Source organism: Taeniopygia guttata, chromosome 2 (assembly GCF_048771995.1).
Source record: "Taeniopygia guttata chromosome 2, bTaeGut7.mat, whole genome shotgun sequence".
Lineage (NCBI taxonomy): Eukaryota > Metazoa > Chordata > Aves > Passeriformes > Estrildidae > Taeniopygia > Taeniopygia guttata.
In genome coordinates, this window is record NC_133026.1 from 22,667,728 (window position 1) to 22,688,666 (window position 20,939).

Consider the following 20,939-nt stretch of genomic DNA (forward strand, 5'->3'; position numbering starts at 1 on the left):
GCTCTAAAGGACAGGGGTCAGTGATTGAATTTTAACTAGTGGTCAGTATTCCTCAGAGTTAATTATAGGGTGGATAATATAGTATTGATTTAATATTTTCATTAGTGATTTGGATATTGAATCAGTATCCATCCTCATCAAGTTCAACATGTGAATGCCCCATCCCTGGAAATGTTTAAAGCCAGGCTGGATGGGCCTCTGAGCAACCTGGTCTGGTGTCCCTGCCCATGGCATGGGAGTTGAAGCCAGATAAACTTTAAGGTCCCTTCCAATCCAAATCAATCTGTGACTGTGCAGTTCTGTGGCACTGAGCTGGAGGAAGCAATCCATATGCTGGGAGGTAGGGTTGCTAGTCAGAAGCTTGACAGATGAGCTGACCAAAAGCTCATAAATTTCAGAAAAAGAAAATGTGAATTCGTTCACCTGGGATGTATTGAGATTGTGTTGAGATGCCTCAGTACAGCTGTGTCTGCCTGGAGAGGCGGCTGTGTGCTGGCTGGGGTGAAAGCTGACCGTGAGGCAGCAGTGTGCTCTTGTGGCCATGAAGGCTCACAGCACCAAGGGCTGCCTCGCACAGAACACAGCCCGCAGGTCACAGCAAGCCGCGATTCCCTTCTCACCCTTGCAGTGCCACGCCCATTTATTCTGGTTTTAGGTGTTCGGTACATGAAAGAGTCAAAAAACAGGGGGAGGATACTTAGAATTAAAGGCAAATAGAATTACAACTTCATTTACTTTATCATGTTGTTTTTATATTTTCAAATGAGTGCAAATGACACGATTAATGCAGATTGAAACAATTTTACCTTTCTCTATCTTTAGAAAGCAAAAATGCTTCAGGAAACATTAATAGAGGCTTCCACGCCTAAGCTAAATATTCAAAATGGACCAGAACATTCTGTTGATATTCCAAAACTCCATACAACAGTAAGTAATCCTTAATAACACTTTTATTTTTACTAATTGGTAAGTGGTATGGGGTTTGTTCTGGCTGTACACATGCTGCTGCTTATGCTTTCTTTAATAATGTTTATGTTGACAAGCTCCAAGTGCATAGGAAAGAATCTGTATCTTCTGCAAATCTCCACTTCCTGTTCAGACATAGCCTTAGACAGCACTTGGCCAGAATGAGATTCAGATCTGCAGATGACTCTGAAAAAGTGTGGGTAGGGTGGGCCCTATGCTATGTAACATGTACCTGTCATGAGACAGCCATTCGTGAAAACCTTGCTGAGGGCAAGACCTGCTCCTTTCATTGTTGAGTACAGCTGTGCAATCTTTGATACATCCATAGAGGTGTCCTTTATGAGTAGCATGTCCCTTGTCTGCCTGCAGATACACCACGTGTCTCATTTCTATCCGGTAATTGAAGTGTGAGAAAATAAAAGGCCTTTGTTAAGATCTAATTCACACCTAACAGCATATTTAGGTGTTGAGTTTTAACAAAACGGGAGAATCCTCAGTCTATCCAATAAACTGTTTTTGAGCTAACTGGATTATTTCTGTGCAAGCATCACAGCTAAGGAGGATTTAAGGGGGATAGCTGCTTTGTTGCCTATAAATTACTCTTACATGTGAGGAAAAACTAAAAGAAATAAACATGAGGTGCTGTTTTCAAACTTGTATGAAGGCAAGAGATTCTATTTTGGGCTCTCTGGCATGAATAATAATGACAACCAAGGTGGATGCAACTTGAAAAAGAAAAGAGGAAGTTCGTGTTTGATGTGATGGAGAAGCAAGGAGCCTAATAGGAACAAGGGGATTATCTTAGAGTGCTGGACTAGGATTTTTCCCATATTATCTTAAACTTCAGAAAGGTATGGAGGGACACATCTGTGAATGCAAGATGCAAGATGAAGTGGGCTGGAACAATTATTTAGGTACTTACATAAACAATAGTGAGACTGTTAAAAAGCAATATTTTGCAGAAAGTATCCGAAAAATTTTGCTATAAGCATGAGTAATATGGAAATTGTTAGTGGAGAAAAATATATTGTCAGATTTTATTTTAAAGGCGTGAACCTCAAGCTAAGTATGTTCATATCTTAGAGGGAGAGGATTTAACAAGAAAATACCTTCATGGTTCTACAATCGATATTTCAATAACTGTAGATAAAAAACAAGGAAAAGGTTAGTCCATTTTGCAGAATAGGTGTATTGAGAAAACAAATGTATCAGCAACATCATATAACACTCCTCAGGTACATTGCTTAGGAGAATTACAAATTACAGACATGGCTGGAAATTTTTTTACTGCAACAATCTTTTCCCCTTCTCTCTGCCAAACACCCTCAGCAGGGAGAGATGAAGATTAAGCTAAGATGGTTGTTGCAAACCAGTCAAGATCAAGTAATCAAACATGTGAGCCACATGCACTCAAGGAGTTGCATTTTTTTTTTTAGTAGGTCATGATTAGAAGACAGAGCTGTCACTCAGGGATGTTTATTCCAAGACCCCAACTTATCCAGTATAAAGAGTAGTAATGAATCTGGAAAGGGTATGTGTCTTTCAGTCTTGGAGATTTCCTGGAGCAGTAGTTCTATGCAATTGAATTTTGAGAGAAAGAATGCCTGTTGGTTTTTTTGGTGTTTTGGTTTTGGTTTTTTCTGTTGGTTTTTTTTTTTCTTATTTGGAGTAATAATTACTTATTGTATAGTGAAGTCCTGAGGTCACAGAGTGTGGCTGACATTCTATACAAATCCAAATAATATTGGACAGCAAACTTCTATTGGATAAAGTCTTGAATTTCTTTTTTGCAATTCATAAATCAGACACGAAGGCAGAAAAGCAGAGCATGTAAAAGTACCCGCTGAAAAAACACTCCCTCCTTTCTCTTGTACTGATGGGAAAAAATTGTGAATTTAGTATAAAGGATAGTTTTAGTGGCCCTCAGAAACCTCAACAGCCATCTCCACCAACCGAATACTATTTTCATGATTTAACTCTCCTGTCATTTTAAATGCTAGGGTGAAAGTCAAGCAATGTATTTATTTTGTATTTCAGATTGGACCTGGTCGCTTTGTTACTGTGGAAAGTATGCCTCATCAGCGAGAGCTGCTGGCTGATACAGACCATGCTCCTAGAAAGTCCTCTGTTTGTAAAGGAGCCTTAAGAAATTATCAAAAGAGATAAAACACTGGACTCAGTCAAGAAAAAATCAGTACCTGTAGAATAGATGCTGTTCCAAAGAGTAATATATTAATATGTAGTTTCCTATATGTAGATACAAGATAAAATATGCTTTTAATGGCTTGAAAAAATTCTTAGAATATCAAAAGAGTAATATTATATCTTCCCTTAATTAATATAATGTGGGGATGTTTTATTAATAAAGTCCCCTGTACAGTATGGGACAAAGGTATGCTAGTCTAGTGACTTTGCGTGCTAATATCCACTGTCAGCAGGTCCGCTGTTTTCATTTCCATCTCTTCCTGACACTTCCCATACATTGCAGTTTAGGCATCTCATTGAACAGGGAGATAAGTCTTCACATAAACACATTTGAGTCTTCATTTTCCTGAATACCATACCCACATAATTTTTGTCCAAGCCCATTTTGTTTCTTGAATTGCCACTTTTAGCATCAGGACTTTTGAATCCCAGTTTTCATCTAAACACTCATTAAGGAGCTTGTTTGTGCCAACAGTTTTGCCCAGCCCGTTGGAGAGGCCTTCTGGAATGTCCTTCTCCATTTGGGTTGCTCACAGCTCTTTAACTGATCTTACTAATCTAATAATTGTTGGGCTCTTATTCCCATTGTCTCCAGAAGGAACTCATCTTCTTCCTCCTTGGCACCTCCAGAATGCCTACATGAACTGGTGAGTAGCAGACCTTTTGTGTCGATGACTCAACTTCTGAGCTATTTTTCTTTTTTAATTTGGTCAATGCCAGAATTCACTGCTACGATAGCGCAAGACTCCCTGAGGCTCTTCATTTTACAACCACTCGCTGTCTAGTGCTATGGCATGAATTTCTGTGACATTGCAAGCTTTTATGCTGTGACATACAGACTGGCACTTAGCCTGTCTTTTTGCCTGCCAGCAACATCTTGAGAAAAGCACAAACTTTTGCTTTTTTAATGGCCAGCTTGAAAAAAAGGAAATAAATTTGAGCTAAACTTACTCCAGCTCACTTTTTTTACTTAATGAAAGAGGGATGGGATAGGTGTGTGTATCAGTGTATCGTCAAAATGTTTGTTACATAACAAGACAAACATAGAAGTGGTGGCATTAAAAATAAAGGCAAATAGTTTTGTTTCAAAATTGACTACCTAGATTCTAGAAAAAGAAGAACCCTAAGAAAATAACAAAATAAAATAAAACATACATATGAAAAATGGTATTTGAAGTTTAGAAATATCTCTATATATGTGTTTTCCAAAAATCAGAAGGATTTTTCTTATGGGCAGGTCTGTTACACCCTTGTTGAGTAAGAAAGTCATCACATTGTAGAATAGGAAAGTCATCTAGTACTTAAAGATAGAGAAATTAAATTGAGTTGTTCTAATTTAATTTTTTTATGGTGACCTTTTGCTGACTGATAATTTTTAACTATAATCTAATTTCATTGTGATATTTTCCCAAGACTATCTGTATAAACTTTGTTTTATTGAACTAGCCTATTTGTATTTCTTGTCTGCCCACAAGAAAGGTTAGCCAAGGTGTATTAAAGATTCTCTGAAGTCCTCTGTGTCAAGTAGTCTTGCTCAGTTTTTTATGTTTATATTTCTCTGACAGCTCTGCAGCAGCCTTGCTGCTTTACTACTGGTTGAGAGAATGTATGGTCTGTTGTCTTTTTACAATTAAAACCAAACTATACATATATTATGTATATATATATATATATATATATATATATATATATATATATATATATACACACATATGTATAGACCAAAAACTCCAAAAACTTGGAGGGGTTTTTACATGCTTTTCTACATACACATATGTGAATGTGTAGGTGACTCATTACTAGTGGCAGCAAGGCAAAGCCCATTAAAAAAAAATGTAGAGGTCTTATGTAAGTCCTTCCAATTTCTGAGCAAAAACTACAGCAATACACTGGCACCAGGGTATGGAAAAAGAACCATTAACTGGAAATCAGTTTTGCTTATGCAAAAACTTTAAATCAGTCACAAAGTGAGCCTCGTGACATTCTCCCACAACTGCATTGTTTCTGCTACAGACACTCTGACTGAAAATGAGCAGTTGCAAATGCAAATGCTCTTGTTAATTAAGGCGTTAATGTTAATACTGACTGCAGAATGAAGGGGACAGAATTTCCCCAAATACTTATATTTATCCTTCATAAATCAGTATGAACACAAGGCTCATAGCAGCCCAAATAGCATTTGATTTTGCCAGACAGCCACGGACCATAGTTTGGCCGTTGCAGGGGGCAACATACAACACCCAAGAAGCTGGGCTTGCTATCCCTGCTGTAACCCAGGGATGGAAAAATAGGGGGTAGCGGTGGAAGAAAAAATAATCCCATTCACTGTTAGTCCCTCATGCTGACATCTCATGAGTAGTCAGCTTTCCAGAGCTCTCATAGATGTACACCTGGAATTTGCTTTGCCACTCCTGCTGTGTACCTGGGGTTCATAATCACCTGCCCTGTTGGCAGACACCACAGGGTGACCATAGCATTTGATTGTTCAAACAATCTGGAAACAATTCTGGTGGATGCTAAGCACTTTTGTGTCTTACAGAAAACTAATTAAAACAGACTTACTGCCTGAAGAAGAATGAAGCCTTTAAAACTGCATAGGACACCTTGCTCTGGCATTCAATTAAAAGACCACTACATTAATAGAGGAAACAATCCTTTTAAAATGTTATTATACTTAAATACTTCTGTAGGTGATCAATGTAGGTGAACAAGGGGCTTTTTTTTTTAATATTATTTATGCCAATGAAGACTTCTATTGCAAATGCAATGCAATACACAGTTTTATAAACTAGATATTGCTGGGGCAGGTTAGATAATGGCTCTCAAACTGCTGCTCATCATAATGTATCGATTCCTGAAGTCACTTTGTTTGGGTATGTAATAACTCCGTTTGCTCAAAAATGTTATTTCTGTCAGGAACTTAAAGTGATGTTCCTGGGTCAGAAAACTCTCTCACTACTTTTGTACCCTCTCCAGAATACTGAAGGAGATATATTTTGGAAGATGCAGTTCAGTATTGTGTTTACCTAAATGAACATTTACAAATCTATGAGACTTGGAGAGTTTACAAACTATACATGGGCTAGGCATTATGTGGGATGGATTTCTTGTTCCTTATGAAGGTTTATATGCTGTTACAGCATGAGTACTATTTCCTAAAATAATTAAAACCACCTGTAATCTCATAAAAGGCTAAAACACAACAGGGACTGAACAAGCTGCATGGCCCGAGGAGTAAAGCAGAGAACAGTCAGCATTTCTCAGGTTTTTTATGCTCAGAAGAATTGGATTAAGTAGGCAGTTAATTTCCTTGAATTATTTTATCCATGCTGAATGGTTTATACTGAGAGCAGCAGTCGAGTCAGCCTGTCCCTCTTTTGAACCACTTGGTGCACAGGTCCCATCTCAGCTGTGATGTTGCCTGCAATGACGGGGATGGACTGCATCACCTTACCTGCAGCCTTGTGTCAAGCATGTCACGTAGTAGTGGCTTATCAAATAACATGTTAATAGATAAGAAAACTACTGCTCTTCAGACCTTGCTGCTTAGAAAAATACTTTAATTAATCCATAGCTCAGACTAAGCAATGATAAAATACAAAGTCTAGACTGCACAAGACATTACAATGAGCATAATCCTTCCCTTTAGCTTAATGTCTCACCCCTTTCTTTTTTTCTTTTTTTTTTCAGTTTTTAAGATTAATAGGATGTGCAAAACAATATATAAAATAAATTTGTTTACCTTGTCTTTGTTGCATAATGTATAAAAATATATTGGGTTTCCATGAAAAATTAACTTTTTAAAAGATAATTATTGGAAAAGATAAGACTCTACAAAAATGTGATACATCCAGACTTTAAAGTTTATGTGGGAAAACAAAGGTGTTGACTCAAGAACACATTCACACATGGAGTTAGGTAAAGGCAAGCTTAGTAGACTGCAAGACAGAAAAGCAAAAGTGACAGTGTCGGGGTTCATGTACTTATCAGTTTAGGAGTGATTAAGTACTTTATACAAAAAGAAAAGGAAATAAAAAGGCTCGAACCATGCCAAAGGATTTGTCCAAACATCTGCAATACATATTGTGATTTTGTGCTCCTTCATTTTGATGTTGCCTTAAGTATCTTCATTTTCTCCCCTTTTGGTCTAAAATGGGTTGATGAAAGCAGACCCTGCAAGATTATGAAAGACAGGTAGTTATTGTCGAAGCAATGTATTAGAAACGCTATGATTAAATAATATTCATGTTCATTCCAAGAACCTGAATCATCTGACACATACATCAGAAAAAAGCCTATTGCTAAGGAGGAATGGGGGCAACAGATCTAGGACTGATTAGTAAGATTAAAGTCACCTACATGATCTCAGTTCAGACTCAAATCTGATCATGATGACCAGAGCCTGTCACTGTTCAGTGATTCAAAATGACCATGACATCACATTATATGTCAGTAGTTTCACTAGGAAGAATAGGGCTCAAACTGTCAGGGATTTGAGGTTCCCTTCTGCAGAACAATGATTCCCCCAAGTTGTGACTGAGCTCCTAATACCAGGAAACTTTCAGTATTATAATTACTTATCAATGGATTGTCATTTATATGTACACAGTGATAAACAGAGAATGCAGCATCCATTTCCACACACTTCCACATGTATAGTCAGTATTTTTTACACTTTGTTAAATATAGAAATGTAGTAGTCTAACTACCAGTGTTTTGTGTATTGTGAAAGTAGCTACCATTGAAAGATGCAAACACTTTTGACAAATAGAGTCAGAAAATTGGAAATTAGTATATCGAGTTGTCTAAACAATGAAGGGTGAAGATGGAGCATTGGTTCAGTTAATTTTAGTACCATATCTTATAACTATAGTTACCTTCTAAAGTTCTGTATGAGTATGTGGAAGAATATTTGGGAGATGTTAATTGTCTTCTGCCGATTCCATGGGATCTTGAGAGCACACAGTCTACATACATATCCCAGAAGTTCTGGGCTAAGTCATTGAAGAGTTCATTGTGCTTGGGCTTAGGGGATTCCTTTAGGAACATCATGAAGTCCCAGAGAGCAATGACTGTATCTGCTACCTTGAGTTTCTTCATTTCCATCAGCCCATGGGACGATACCTCCCAGCACTGATGGTCAATCTCACGCAGGCTTGGAGGAGTTTCTTTTTGATACTCTAGATTGGCATAAACCAAATGCACTATCAACATACAGCCCAACTGAAGATACCACCATTGTTTCCATACAAATTCCATACTTCAAGAAGATACCTGAAAAGAAGTGTATAAAATCACATTGATTCTAATGTTATATAGTTCATTGTCACATAACTCTCATGGGTACCCCAAGAGATAATTTATACATCTAGTCAGAATAATACTTTTTTTCCAGAAATAATGGAATAAGTACCAGTCAGTGAACCCAAATGGTGGAATCTAGGTTTGCACCTAGAAATTGTTAATGCCATTTAGAATATGAAAACCCAAAGCAAAAAGTTTAACATGACCATAGCCAATGTCAGAACTGTTCCTTGAAACCAGCACTTCTTCCCGTAACCTCCTGTGCTTGGATTGTCAGTAAAATCAGGTTAATAGCAGATGCTTAAAGAGTCCTAGTGGTATGCTATTTTAAGTTACTGCAAACAAATAACAATTATAAACAGCCAGTCTTTCATGGAAAGGCTGACTCAGAAAGATGTTAATAAAGGAATGGGAAATCAGACTGTACAGTGTATTGGGTGAGTGAATGTTATGAACTCATTCAGCAGCTGTTGCTCACAAGACTAGAAGTGAAAATTCCTTTCTGGATTATATTAGAAAATTAAGTAAGATTTTGGCATTATTATTTCTAGTATATATGCAAAACAGAGAAAGTATCTGGAGAATTGGAGATGGAAAGAGCAATGAAACAGGAAGCATAATGAGAACTTCAAATGCTACAGAATATGTGTTCTTCACAGAGATTCCCCCTGGGAAAAATGCAGTCTTCCTATGATGTGTATAAAACACCTGATAATTTTTTTTATCACCCCTTTCTATTAAGATAAAGTGCAGTGGAAGAGGAGAATAAACATAAAGAGGAAACCAATCAGAAAGCAAAAAAGACAAACATAGGAAGAAGTCTGAAGAAAAAGAAGACAGTTAAAACTTTCAGACAGTGCCCCTTAATTTGGTATCCTAAATCAATTCCATTTTAAGTAGTTGGTGCCATGCTTATTCCCATAGTTTCCAATTCAGAGTGTAAAATAACAAAAATGATGTGAGGTTTTGTACAGAAAAAAAAAGACAATATTTTGGGCAGCTGTGAAACTTTTGCTGGGAATTTGGCCAGGATTCCAAGTGCACTCTTCCACTCAAAATATCTCTGGGCACTGTCAATATTAAAAGTTAGTCTGTTATATCTCCGAAGTGCTAACACACTGACATCCTTTCTGCCACTCCCAGTGATGCAATTAAAGACAGAATAATCCATAGGTCATACAACATTTATGTGGAATGTCTGTAAAAATACAGAGTTGGGGTAACACCATGGTGTTCACAGTCACACCAAACTGGGTCAGGAACCAGGACAGCTTGAAATAAGCCTTTTTGCTGTGGCCTCAGGGTCCTGGGATGATTTTTAGGTTGAATGTGTAATCACACTGCTGCAGCAACCTGAGGTCCCTAGTCCTGTATTCCTTTACTTCAGCTTCAGAACCCAAGGAACTGAGCCAGACAGGTACCCTCCAACCTAGCTCCCTCCTAAAACCCTGGGCCAGCTGCATCTCAGCAGGCAGCAGGATTACCTGCCTCAGCATTCTGAAAGCTTATCAACATGCATTAGTTTATCTTCTTTGGGTTCCTAGAAAACTGGTTCCAGCCAACAAGTAGGGATGGAAATGCTTCTCTACTCACTTCCACTTCACTAGGCACCAGCATTCAGAGGAAGGAGACATTGGCAATTTCCTACAAAGTAGGAAAACGGCAGCCAGGAAACCACCAACATTTTGAGTTGTTCTGATTTCATGTTTTAATCCAGCTAAAGCCTAAAATGCTAAGGGCCCATTTGAACAGCACAAACAGGAGCGTACACCACAACAAACCTCAGAGACTTTGAACTAGTACCTCCCACTATTCAGTACAAGAGAGAGGAATTTCACAAAGCAGTAACTAAAGAGCCACTGCAGAAGTTGTACTTACAGTATTTAAGCGAAGAGATGGAAAACAATAACCTTGAAAAACAGAAGTCAGCCACTTGGAGAGAAAGAAAGATATTCATGAGAGGGCTGCGAGTGCCTGGCAGCTGCTGGATGCTGCGAGGATGCCGAGGTTACAGTGCACAGGGACGCCTCTGCCAGCGGCAAAGCAGCAGCAGCAGCAGCCGGACTCGGGTCGGGAAGGGTGGAGGAGCTGTGCAGCCACACCTCTTTCTGCTGCAGCGCCCAGAGCCAGCCCGGGCTGGGCTGGGGCTCACCTGGAGCCTGCCCTCGGGGCAGGGAGGAGGAGGGGCAGAGGGCTGGCGGAGGGAGGAAACACAATGGACAGCAAATCTGTCTCCTCATCAGGAACGTGAACACTCATTTAATAAACTCCCATTCATAAATATAGGTTTCCATGCGTGTTCCTGTTTTCCCATCAGAACATGCAGGGACAATATTCAAAGTAATGAAAAAGAACAAACGTGGTAAAATTTGGTTTGTTAAGATTTCACAACATGATTTGGTGGAGTTCAACATGACAGGAACAGTCAATCACTTTTTTCAAGTAGAAATTTAGTAATTTCTGTCAAAAACCAATATATGCAATGCTTAAGCACAAATACAAATCTGCTCTGAAATGACAGTGTTCACAATAATTTCGCATGTTCTGGAAGCCTTACCAACTAATCTATGTCAAGATTGTTTCAAAATCATGCTTCAAAAAGTATGCCATATTTGAACCTACACAACTAAATAGAAGGAAATATCTGGAAGACTGGCATATAGTTAGCTTATCTCTGAATTCATTGTATCACTGAAAGGAGCTAAAGTTCTATTAGATGTAATTATTCCTTGAAATTCTAAGGCAGTGTTCATAAGAAAGAAATTAAAGCATTCGGAAGACTTCACAAGGAACCTACCTTTAAGCAAGCTCCTTTGTATCATTAATAAAAACCAGCATTCAGTAAGTTTTCAAGTTAAGAAAATTTTCCCTTTTTGTTTGCTTTATGCACTATCAAATTTATTAGTGTTGTCAATCTCACAGTGAAACTGCCAAAATTTCAAAGGCATTTAAAGTTATGTAAAGAGGTGGGTATTTCCACAGCTGCCTGGCTGTGGCATCAATCCCTTCTCATTTCATTCACACTTAAAACATCTAGGTGTAGTAGCACAGGCTACTGGTACAAACACAGAGATTTCCTTCTACTCCAACAGCCACTGTAGGCAGCCTCTCATCATATTTCTTCATTCTACAGATTCATTTTTATCACTTTTCTCTTGCTTTTCCTTTTTCTAGTTAAATCCAGCATTTTTAGTCTTAAGGTACTCACAGAACACACCTATAGAAATCAAAATGCTGAGGAACAGATTTTTCTTGGAAAAATATTTTCAAATAAAAATACCTCTTTTTAAAATGCCACCTCATCAACAATGTTCTTCTAGGAATCTACATGAAGATTCATTGATAATATTTTAAAAACTCACATCTCTAAGTTAAAAAGGTTCTGAAGGCTGACTTCTATATTTTATTTATCTTTCTGATGTTATCCACTTTGTCAGTCAGGCACTGAGGGATCATCACTTGTGGGGGAATTCCATTTGGAACAAGGATGAACCCATGAATACAAGATAGCAGAGATCAAAATTATTGGTTAACTAATTAACTAATTAACTAATAATCCTGTGAAATGTTACATGAAGTTTGTAAGATGGAAACATTATGAAGATAGCCACTGATCATTTTTATTAAGTTAGTCACTTACATTTCTATTTCAGAACAAGAAAAGTCAAGGAAAGTCAAGAAAAATCAACCTGTGACCACCTTTGTAATATCTAACGTATCTGAAAGCTACATAAAAGCTTGGGCTGAAGGGGAAAGTCCTTAAAGCAGAGAAGCTATCCATGTACTTAGGAAAGATTTTTTTTGAGATAATGACTAAATATAAATGGGATTTAGAGAAAAATTTTGTTGTGCAGGGCTTCCAGAAGAATTCCAAAGATGCAATATATAGCACACAGCATACATATAAACCCAAGGACTCCAGCACAGCTGCTTGACATTGTGTTTTATTAGATGGCTCATATGGCTCATAGTAAAAGTATCTATTTCTGTGATTTTTAATTTTTTAGTTGAAAGCTGAATCTGGGCAATGTGGGAATCCAGAGCTTCCCTCTGGCTGCCCTGGCAGGTCCGGGACCCTGGCAGGGGGTCAGGAACCCCCCTGTACAGAGCCGTGAGAGACACTGTCTGTGATCTCTGTCCATGGAAAAGAGTTTTCAATCTTACAGGATGAATTACAAGCTCTGAGTGTTTGATATGAGTAATAATTAAGTATGGCACAGGTGCAAAAGTAAAATTTTAGGTTTCTAGATTAGGGGTTCAGAGGGGACAAGATGGAGGAAATTGGGTGTGTCTTGTCCTTTGTCTCCTTCTTCATGCCCTCCATGTTTCACTGTAGTGTTGGCATTTTTCTATTGGTTTAGGCTGGGGACACACTGCTCAACATAGATGATAGATATTGGCACATTATTGTAAATATAGCACACGTAGTTTCTGGTATATAATGTTTGTAACATCCCACTGAGGGGCAGAGCCCCACACACTGCCCTGCAGGACAGACCTGCGGCAGGGCAGCAGAACATGTTAGAGATAAGCAAAAATAAACAACCTTGAAAACAGCACAGACGAATTATGGCTTCTTCTTTGGCAACGGGGCAGAAAGACAGAGACTTTCTACAATCTCGGAATCATCAATACTCACAGACTCCGACAGGGCAAAATAAAAATAATTTCCCTCAAAATTCTTCCAGCATTGATGCCTTTCCATGGCATGTGTTTTAAACTGTTGTACTTCCACTTATTCCTTCTATTATGGCAGCTGAAGTGTTTCCATCTAGTGGAACTTTATTGTACTGAAGAGTGTACCCTTAGTATTGGTTAAATCTCTTTATCCTTTTCCATAAAACTGTAAAATTAATACATCAATATTTTACAATATTTGGACCTTGGGTATGTTGATGAAGTTATTTTTTTCAATTAGAATGACCATTATGCAAACTTACCAGCTGTGTGCATGTTCAGAAAGACAAGGAAATAAAAAACTACTTTCATTTTTTTATTATTTCAACTCTACATTAAATAAAGCTGTATTGCTAAAATATTTCAGCTTAATTTCTACATATTTCCATCAAAGTTAGTTCTTTTCTAGACTGAGAAAAGCACCACACAAAGCACAAATTTCAAAAAACTGCTGATGGAAGTTTTAAAATTGCTGGGGGAAGAGATTTTATGGCTTCTTCTTGTTAGAGCTGATGACAGTACACTAGTTAGTAATTTATAGAGAGAAAAGAAACAGGGGTAAAAGTGTGATTTGAAGTAGCTGTAACCTTGTGATTTTCAAGCAATCATATACAAATAGGTGAAGTACATTGTAAGAATGAAAGAGCAGGAACTGAAGCATTATTCATCACAAAACTCAGAATATGCATTGGCTATGTATAAATCAGTTTTGAAACCTTTAAAATGCTACCAGCCTTTTGTGACTGAATTATATATATCTCTGTGACATAGGCACACTTGTTCATAAACAGGATTGATTCACTGAGGATAAAAAATTGAGTCACTCTTTGCATCACTGATTATCAGCTTCTGAATTACAGAGTGACTGTCAGAGTTCTGCCATCAGGCTTGACAATGAAGTGCTCACAGCCCTGTTGCTGAAGATCAAGTATGACACACCCAATGCAAGCAGGAGAGAAAGTTGATAGAATCAGTCCTGCCTGGCAAACAGTCACTGCAGGAGACCAGATACATTTTTGAAGTCAGGTATTTGGACAATGAAACATCTAAATATCCTCAAACTTCAGAGTGCTAAATGATTCTGTTTCAGTAATTCTTGGCATCGTGTATGTGTGATGAGCCACTTAATATTATATAAAGAACTAGAAAATGCACAATGCCACGTTTCAAACTAAGTGTTGCTTAATTCCCTGCTGGCATGAGCTTGTTGGCATAAACTTGATCTCTGTTGAAACAAATCTAGTGTTATGTCAGTAAATTCAACACCTTCCACTCATAACATATAGGAGACCAGCGTTTCTCTATTTCTGTTTTTTTGAGGTCAAGTTGTGGACTGATTACATGACATCAATTAACACTGATTAGGAGCTCTGCTGGCACCTCTGGGCCAGTCCACACATTAACACATTAACCTCCGCTGCAGGCTAAGCAAGTGCAGCACACTGAATTTAAGGCTCTGCTAAGTGGACCAGTTTCAGACCAGGCTGCTCTTAACAGGTGTAAGGACTAAATTCAAACACTGTGTACCACAAAAGCATAACAGCACAAAACCAGGGTGTCATTTGAAACATGTTTGTACTGGTATCCAAGGAGGGCTCTGGGTCTGTGACTTGATCCTTGAAGAACTATCTACAACTTACCTGTGCTTTTTTTCATCTCATTAAAAGTCCTTTTGCTTCTTTCCTTCTTTATATTCTTTTCTATAGAATAGCTGACATCATATGCTTTACTGAAGTCACAGTAACACAATCTAACTGTTGCATTCATAAGGACTTCCGAACCTTGCCTACTATTCAGAAAAAAATGACAGGTCCTTCCCATATCATTAATCACAAATCTGGACAAAATGTTCTGCTGTTTGTACTATGAATTGGCATGGTAACACAGAACGGGAAGATCCTCCTGAATTACAGGGACTAGTTCCCTGCTGCTACAAAAAAAAAAAAACCTCTGTTGTACAATCACCTCATACATTTATCAAGTGCCATATTAAAAATAGAAATATTTTTGTTCCCAGTAATTCCATGGAAAAGCAGTTTCATTAGTCAATTGCAGTAATGACTAGAAACATTATTCTGGTTTCCTGATATATTTATTACTGAATAGTACATATCTGTTTGTTCTTGTGTCTTTCCCCTTCATTTAAATGGTTTTCATCCTTCATGTTTATTTTCCTGATATATTTATAGATAGCACTTGTGTCTCCTCCCTGGTTTTGTTTTATTGCAGTAAACAAGCTGAGCCATCCTCAGATCTGTTCTTTTGAAAGGCTCTCAAGGTCTCTGGTGATGAACCCAACTTCCCTCTAGCCCTCTCTTAGTTCAACATTAGCTCAGCTATAGAACAATTGATTAGGTTTTCACAGTACCCTAAATGAGATTTCACCAGGGCCTTACAAAATTACTTAATACCTTTCTACATTAAATGAAATCCATCTCCTGAGATACAACTTGTGGTGGTTTAATCCCAGCCAGCAACTAAGCACCATGCAGCTGCTCCCTCACTCCCGAGCGAGCAGGAGGGGGCAAAGAATTGAAAGTGTAAAAATGAGGAAACTTGTGGGTTGAGATACAGTTTAATAGGGAAAGCAAAAGCCATGCAGCAAAACAAGGAATTCATTCACAAATTCCCATGGGCAGGCTGGTGTTCAGCCATCTTCTGAAAAGCAGGATCCTGTCACACCTAACAGTGACTTGGGAATACAAACACCATGACTTTGAACTGTTCTCCCTTCCTTCTTCTTTCCCTGGCCTTTTTTACTGGTCATGATGCCACATGCTATGGTCAGCTGGGGCCAGCTTTCCTGGCTGTGTCCCTTCCCAGTTCCCCATGAATTCACAGCCCACCCACTGATGGAGTGGGGTGAGGAGTAGAAAAGGTCTTGGCTCCATGCAAGCCCTACTCAGCAATAATTTAAAAATTCCTTGCATTATCAACACTCTTCTTAGCACAAATCCAAACCACAGCCCCATTCGAGTCACTGTGAAAAAAATTAGCTCTATCCCAACCAAAAGTAGTATATTTCTGTACTGATGGTGATTCCTAAGTATATCTCATTTCCAAATTTCATGAGCATGCTCTCACTGATTTTATCAGGACTACTACAAAAAATATCAAATAAGACCATCCAAACCCAAACTCTTTAAGCCTGATATCTTTCTTTTCAACCTTATTTGTGTTCATGTCATTTATCAGTCTCTCTCCTAACCACAATATGCTCATTTCTTCCCAGGTGATACCATATCAAATGTTTGATTGATGGGAATTAATACAGCAAATTTGAGTTTTTCCGAAGTGAGACTGAGATCAGGTTTCAGGGTCTGTGGTTGGCCAGATCACTTCTCTTCTTTTCAAAGACAAGCAATTACAGTCCATCTTCAGCTGACCTAACTTCAAAGACTTAGAGAGAGAGAGAAGATTGCAAGGAGATGTTCATGACATGGTTTGACCTCTGGAGACATCTGAGTATAGGAAAGGAGTCTCAGCCTGCAAGTATTCAGTTGAATGCCTCAAGGACAAAGCCAGGCCCACATACTTTCCAGTCATGACATTTTTAACTGATCAGTTCAAAACACTTCCCACCAGATTTTCCATATTAACTGCTTCAGGACTGCAGATGTGCTCCCCATGCTCTGAAAGCAAAAAATGAGAGTTCTGCATTTTTTTGCCATGGTCATCATTTCTGTTCTGCCATTCACATGAGCTTAAATGTTCTGTTCTTAAATGTATATAGAATGTATAAGGCATACCACTGTTTTCTAATTTTTTAAAAAATTATGTTATTATGTAGCAGATAAAGTTAGCAGATAAAGAATTGTTAAAGTTATTTTTAGTATTAAATTACTGTAAATGGTAATGATTCTCCTCAGGAAGCTAACAGGTGCAATCAGGAATGTAAAACTTTGTGGAAAAGCTGGAAGAAGGAACACAAAAATATTTGCTTTTTGATAAGGATTAGTGCTTTTAAAAACCTACAAAAAATGAAAAACATTGTCATATTGTCTCAGCAATATTCACCTACAAAATAAAGGCTTATGAAAGAACTTGAGGGTGTTTTTTCTCCTCTGCTCTGCTCTCATGATTCTCCACCTGGAGCATTGTCTGCAGTTCTGGTGCCCCCAACACAAGAATGACATTGAACTGTTGAAGCAAGCCCAGAGGAGGCCATGAAGCTGCTAAGGGGACTAGAGCATCTCCCCTCTGAAGACAGGCCAGGAAAATTTGGACTGTTTGGCCTGGCAAGTATTGTGTCGAGACTTCATGGTAACCTCCAAGTATGGAGTGGTCGTACAGGGAAGCTGGAGAGGGATTTATCTGGTGCAGTAGTGATAGTACAAGGGGCAATGGGTTCAAACCAAGAGAGGGAATACTTAGGTTAGATACACAGAAAATGGCCTTTACTGTGCAAGTGGTGAAGCACTGGCACAGGTTGCCCAGAGAAGCTGTGGATGCCATATCCCTGGAAGCGCTCAAGGCCAGGTTGACAAGGACTTTGGAGCAACCTGGTCTAGTGGAAGGCATCCCTGCTTATGAGAGGGGCATTGGAACTCGATGATCTTAAAGTCCCTTCCAAAACAAACCACTCTATGACTCTATGATTTTTTTCACCAGTTTTACTCTTCAGACCTTACTGATGTCATGATTTACAAAATAATTTCTTATTCATGACCATTTAAAATATGCAAAGTATTTTAAGCCTTATTAAAGCCATGTATTTTTAACTGTCATACTTATCCTGAAAATTAGCAGAATTTGAAGATTGGGTCTCAATTTCTTGAGGGAGAGCACACCAGCAGTATGACCAACAGCTTTTACAGGGTTCAGCTGCATGGCGACAGCCAACAGCAGATGCTGTCTCAAGGCAGTGGACAGGTTCCAAGGAGAACAAGCTGCTGGAGAGCGCTGCTGTTAACCAAAACCTGGCTGCTCCTGCAGCTGGGACTCTCCTCTCAGGCACTCCTGTTCCTTCCGCTTTAGGGACTCTCTAAACATGGACAGAGCCAGGTTTCTAAACCTCGTCTTTCCAAAGGAGGCATAGTTTATTCTGCGCAGGGTGCAAGGCAGAAGTTTTCCACAAATCAAACATACCAATTCTCAAAATATATACATTTTAGCAAGCAAAGTCACAGTTCATTGGCTGTAAGTTATCTAGTTTCCTATCTTCCATTGCTTATATGATGATTTTATTTCCTGTACTAAGTAGTCCAGATGCTCAATCTTCTGTTCTTTTTATTTGGTGTACTGGTGGTCGCCACCACCCACTGCCGGATTCTAAAACCCGTGAACGGCAATGCAATTCCTTGCATTACAGAGGGTGCGGGGACCTGCGGCGCCAGCCAAGGAACAAGAGAGGGCCGGTGACACAGGGGGTCCTTTGCTCAAGGTCCCTCCTTTGAGGTTATGGGCCTGTTTCAGTGGTGAGGCAGGACCCTGTTTCACAGCCCCTTCTCATCCTCTGTGACTCTCCGGACGATTTGTTAACTCCCTTTGGCTCTGCGGATCTCGGTGTCGCTGCCGCCCTTCGGCTGGAGGCGCGGGCCGGCCGTGTCAGCCAGCGAGCCCGGCCGTGTCAGCCAGCAATCCCGGCCGTGTCGGACAGCGAGCCCGGCCCTGTCGGACAGCGATCCCGGCCGTGTTGGCCAGCGGGCCCGGCCGTGTCGGCCAGCGATCCCGGCCGTGTCGGACAGCGAGCCAGGCCGTGTCGGGCAGCGATCCCGGCCGTGTCGGACAGCGAGCCCGACCGTGTCAGCCAGCGATCCCGGCCGTGTCAGCCAGCGATCCCGGCCGTGTCGGACAGCGGGCCCGGCCGTGTCGGACAGCGAGCCCGACCGTGTCAGCCAGCGATCCCGGCCGTGTCGGACAGCGAGCCCGGCGCTCCGCAGCAGCGGCGGCAGCCCAAGGCCGGGCCGGGCCGCGCCTGCGCTGCGCTGCCGCCGTGCGGCGCCCGGAGCCCGCCCGCCGTCCTGCCCCGTGCTCCCTGCACAGCCGCGGGCCCGGGCCCGGGGGCCGCTCCCGCCATGGTGCGGTGCGGCGTGGCGGTGCTGCGGAAGGTGAGTGCGGCCGGCCCGGGGAGCGGTGGGGACGGCGGCGCAGGCGGTGCTCGGGTGGCGGGGAGAGCTGGCGGGAGCCGCGGTGCCGCTGACGGGGCCTCTCGGGCAGTTCCTGTGTGCCGGTGCTGCCCGCCGCGCCCGGCGCCCTCAGGGCCCGCCGGCCATGTCCCTCACACGCCGGTCTGCGGCGCCCGGCCCGGCCCGGCCCGCTCCGCCGGTCGGGGCCCTGCGCGCCGTGAGGTGTCGCTGCCGGGGAAGACGTGCCAAACATTGGTTAAAAACTATACGCTCTGCTTTCTGAAGTTTCGTCTATTGCCATGAAAGATCATCCAAGCGGTTATACACACGTTTCTATGAAGCGAAATATAAACAGAACTGATTTTTCTGTAATTAACTGATGTTGAAACTGTTGTTTTATTAGTACAGCAACTTCATAGACGATTTGCGGGTCTATGTGAGAGGAGGAACTGGTGGAATGGGTTATCCTAATCTGGGAGGGGAAGGAGGAAGAGGTGGTGATGTCTGGTTCGTCGCCCGGGAAAGGACTACCTTAAAGAGCATTAGGCAGAAATATCCCCAGAAGCGATTTGTAGGTGGAGCAGGAGCCAACAGCAGGTAAGAATCTATTTAATGAAAGTTTTTTTACAACTTTTCCAGAAAGCAAAATGTCAGCTTAAGGTACTAAGCCTGGTTTAATTTCCTCCTAGTGTTAAAGCTCTAAAAGGTGAAAAAGGAAAAGATTGTGAAGTTCATGTGCCTTTGGGAATTTCAGTTCTTGATGATGATGGCAAGCAGATTGGTAAGAACATGTGCTTTGTTTTAAGGTATCTAATGTTTGTCACATTTACTGATAAGATCTAATGAATTTCCAGTACAAAGATGTTTTAAGGTTACATGTTACCCAAAATATGTCTGCGTTTTTCTTTGTTTGGCCCAAGAGTTGACAAATACACTAAAAATTGTTGGAAAAGCAAGGACCCCCCACTTCCAGAAATTAGCAGTAGTTGATTTGTATCACTACATAGAAGTTCTTTGCTGTTGGAAGCACATGTTAAAGGCTGGAAGCCATACTGATCCCCCACAGAACCATTCATGACCTCACATAAGTTATGTCTCCATAAACCCAAGTAAGTGTCCCTGTATCTTTACTGAATTATAAAAATGCTTAGAAGACAAAGATCTTTGCTGAATGTCAACCCTTTAGGTTACTTAAAATGCATATCTGTTTTTTTACTCACCAGGAAGATCTCTTTCAATACTCTTAGAATAGCTCTCAATGGTTCCTTTGCAGTTTCTCAAGAGTTTTTCTTTTCAGACTGTTTAGAATTAAAACTAAATTCCCAGATTGCCCTGGTTTGGATGTTTAACTACATTGGATGTATTGCAATATTTGTTTATGATGCAGGCATATCAGGGGGCTAAAGATATCCAAGTGTTGTGCTTTTATTGTTGTTTTAATTATTTTGACCCTAAGGGAGATATCATAGTCTGCATCTTCATGGAAAAATATAAACCATCTGAAGGGAGCCACATCTCTATCAATGCATATTTTTCCTTGCATTCTTGAATTCAAATACTGGAGGGTTCAGAACCTCCATCTTGGCCGTGATTTGCCTGCAGTTTTCTTGAGGTGCCTATATGACAGAGAAGAATACTGGCATGTGATGGCTTTCATTTGTTGCCAAACAAGGAAAATCACCATGACCTTGATGGCACAGTTCTTGCAAGGAAGTATAC

At 40.3% G+C, this 20,939-nt stretch overlaps 2 protein-coding genes across 7 annotated transcripts in view; one reads left to right on the forward strand and one right to left on the reverse strand.

Annotated features, from left to right (window-relative positions):
• LOC100221050 (GTP-binding protein 10) overlaps window positions 1–20,939 on the forward strand; it is a 64,729-nt gene that overhangs the window by 24,253 nt on the left and 19,537 nt on the right. For 2 of the 6 annotated variants that reach the window (XM_072925511.1, XM_004175503.5), the window contains exons 1-3: window positions 19,044–19,202; window positions 19,624–19,817; window positions 19,910–20,001. In XM_072925511.1, the coding sequence (XP_072781612.1) occupies window positions 19,170–19,202; window positions 19,624–19,817; window positions 19,910–20,001 (319 nt within the window). In that variant the 5' untranslated portion in view covers window positions 19,044–19,169. The other 4 variants (XM_041714404.2, XM_030264646.4, XM_041714405.2 and 1 more) reach the window with 3 other exon arrangements.
• FAM237B (family with sequence similarity 237 member B) lies at window positions 7,847–8,445 on the reverse strand. The gene has a single exon (XM_030264647.4). It carries the CDS (start codon window positions 8,428–8,430, stop codon window positions 8,020–8,022), a length of 411 nt encoding a protein of 136 aa, XP_030120507.4. The 5' UTR covers window positions 8,431–8,445; the 3' UTR covers window positions 7,847–8,019.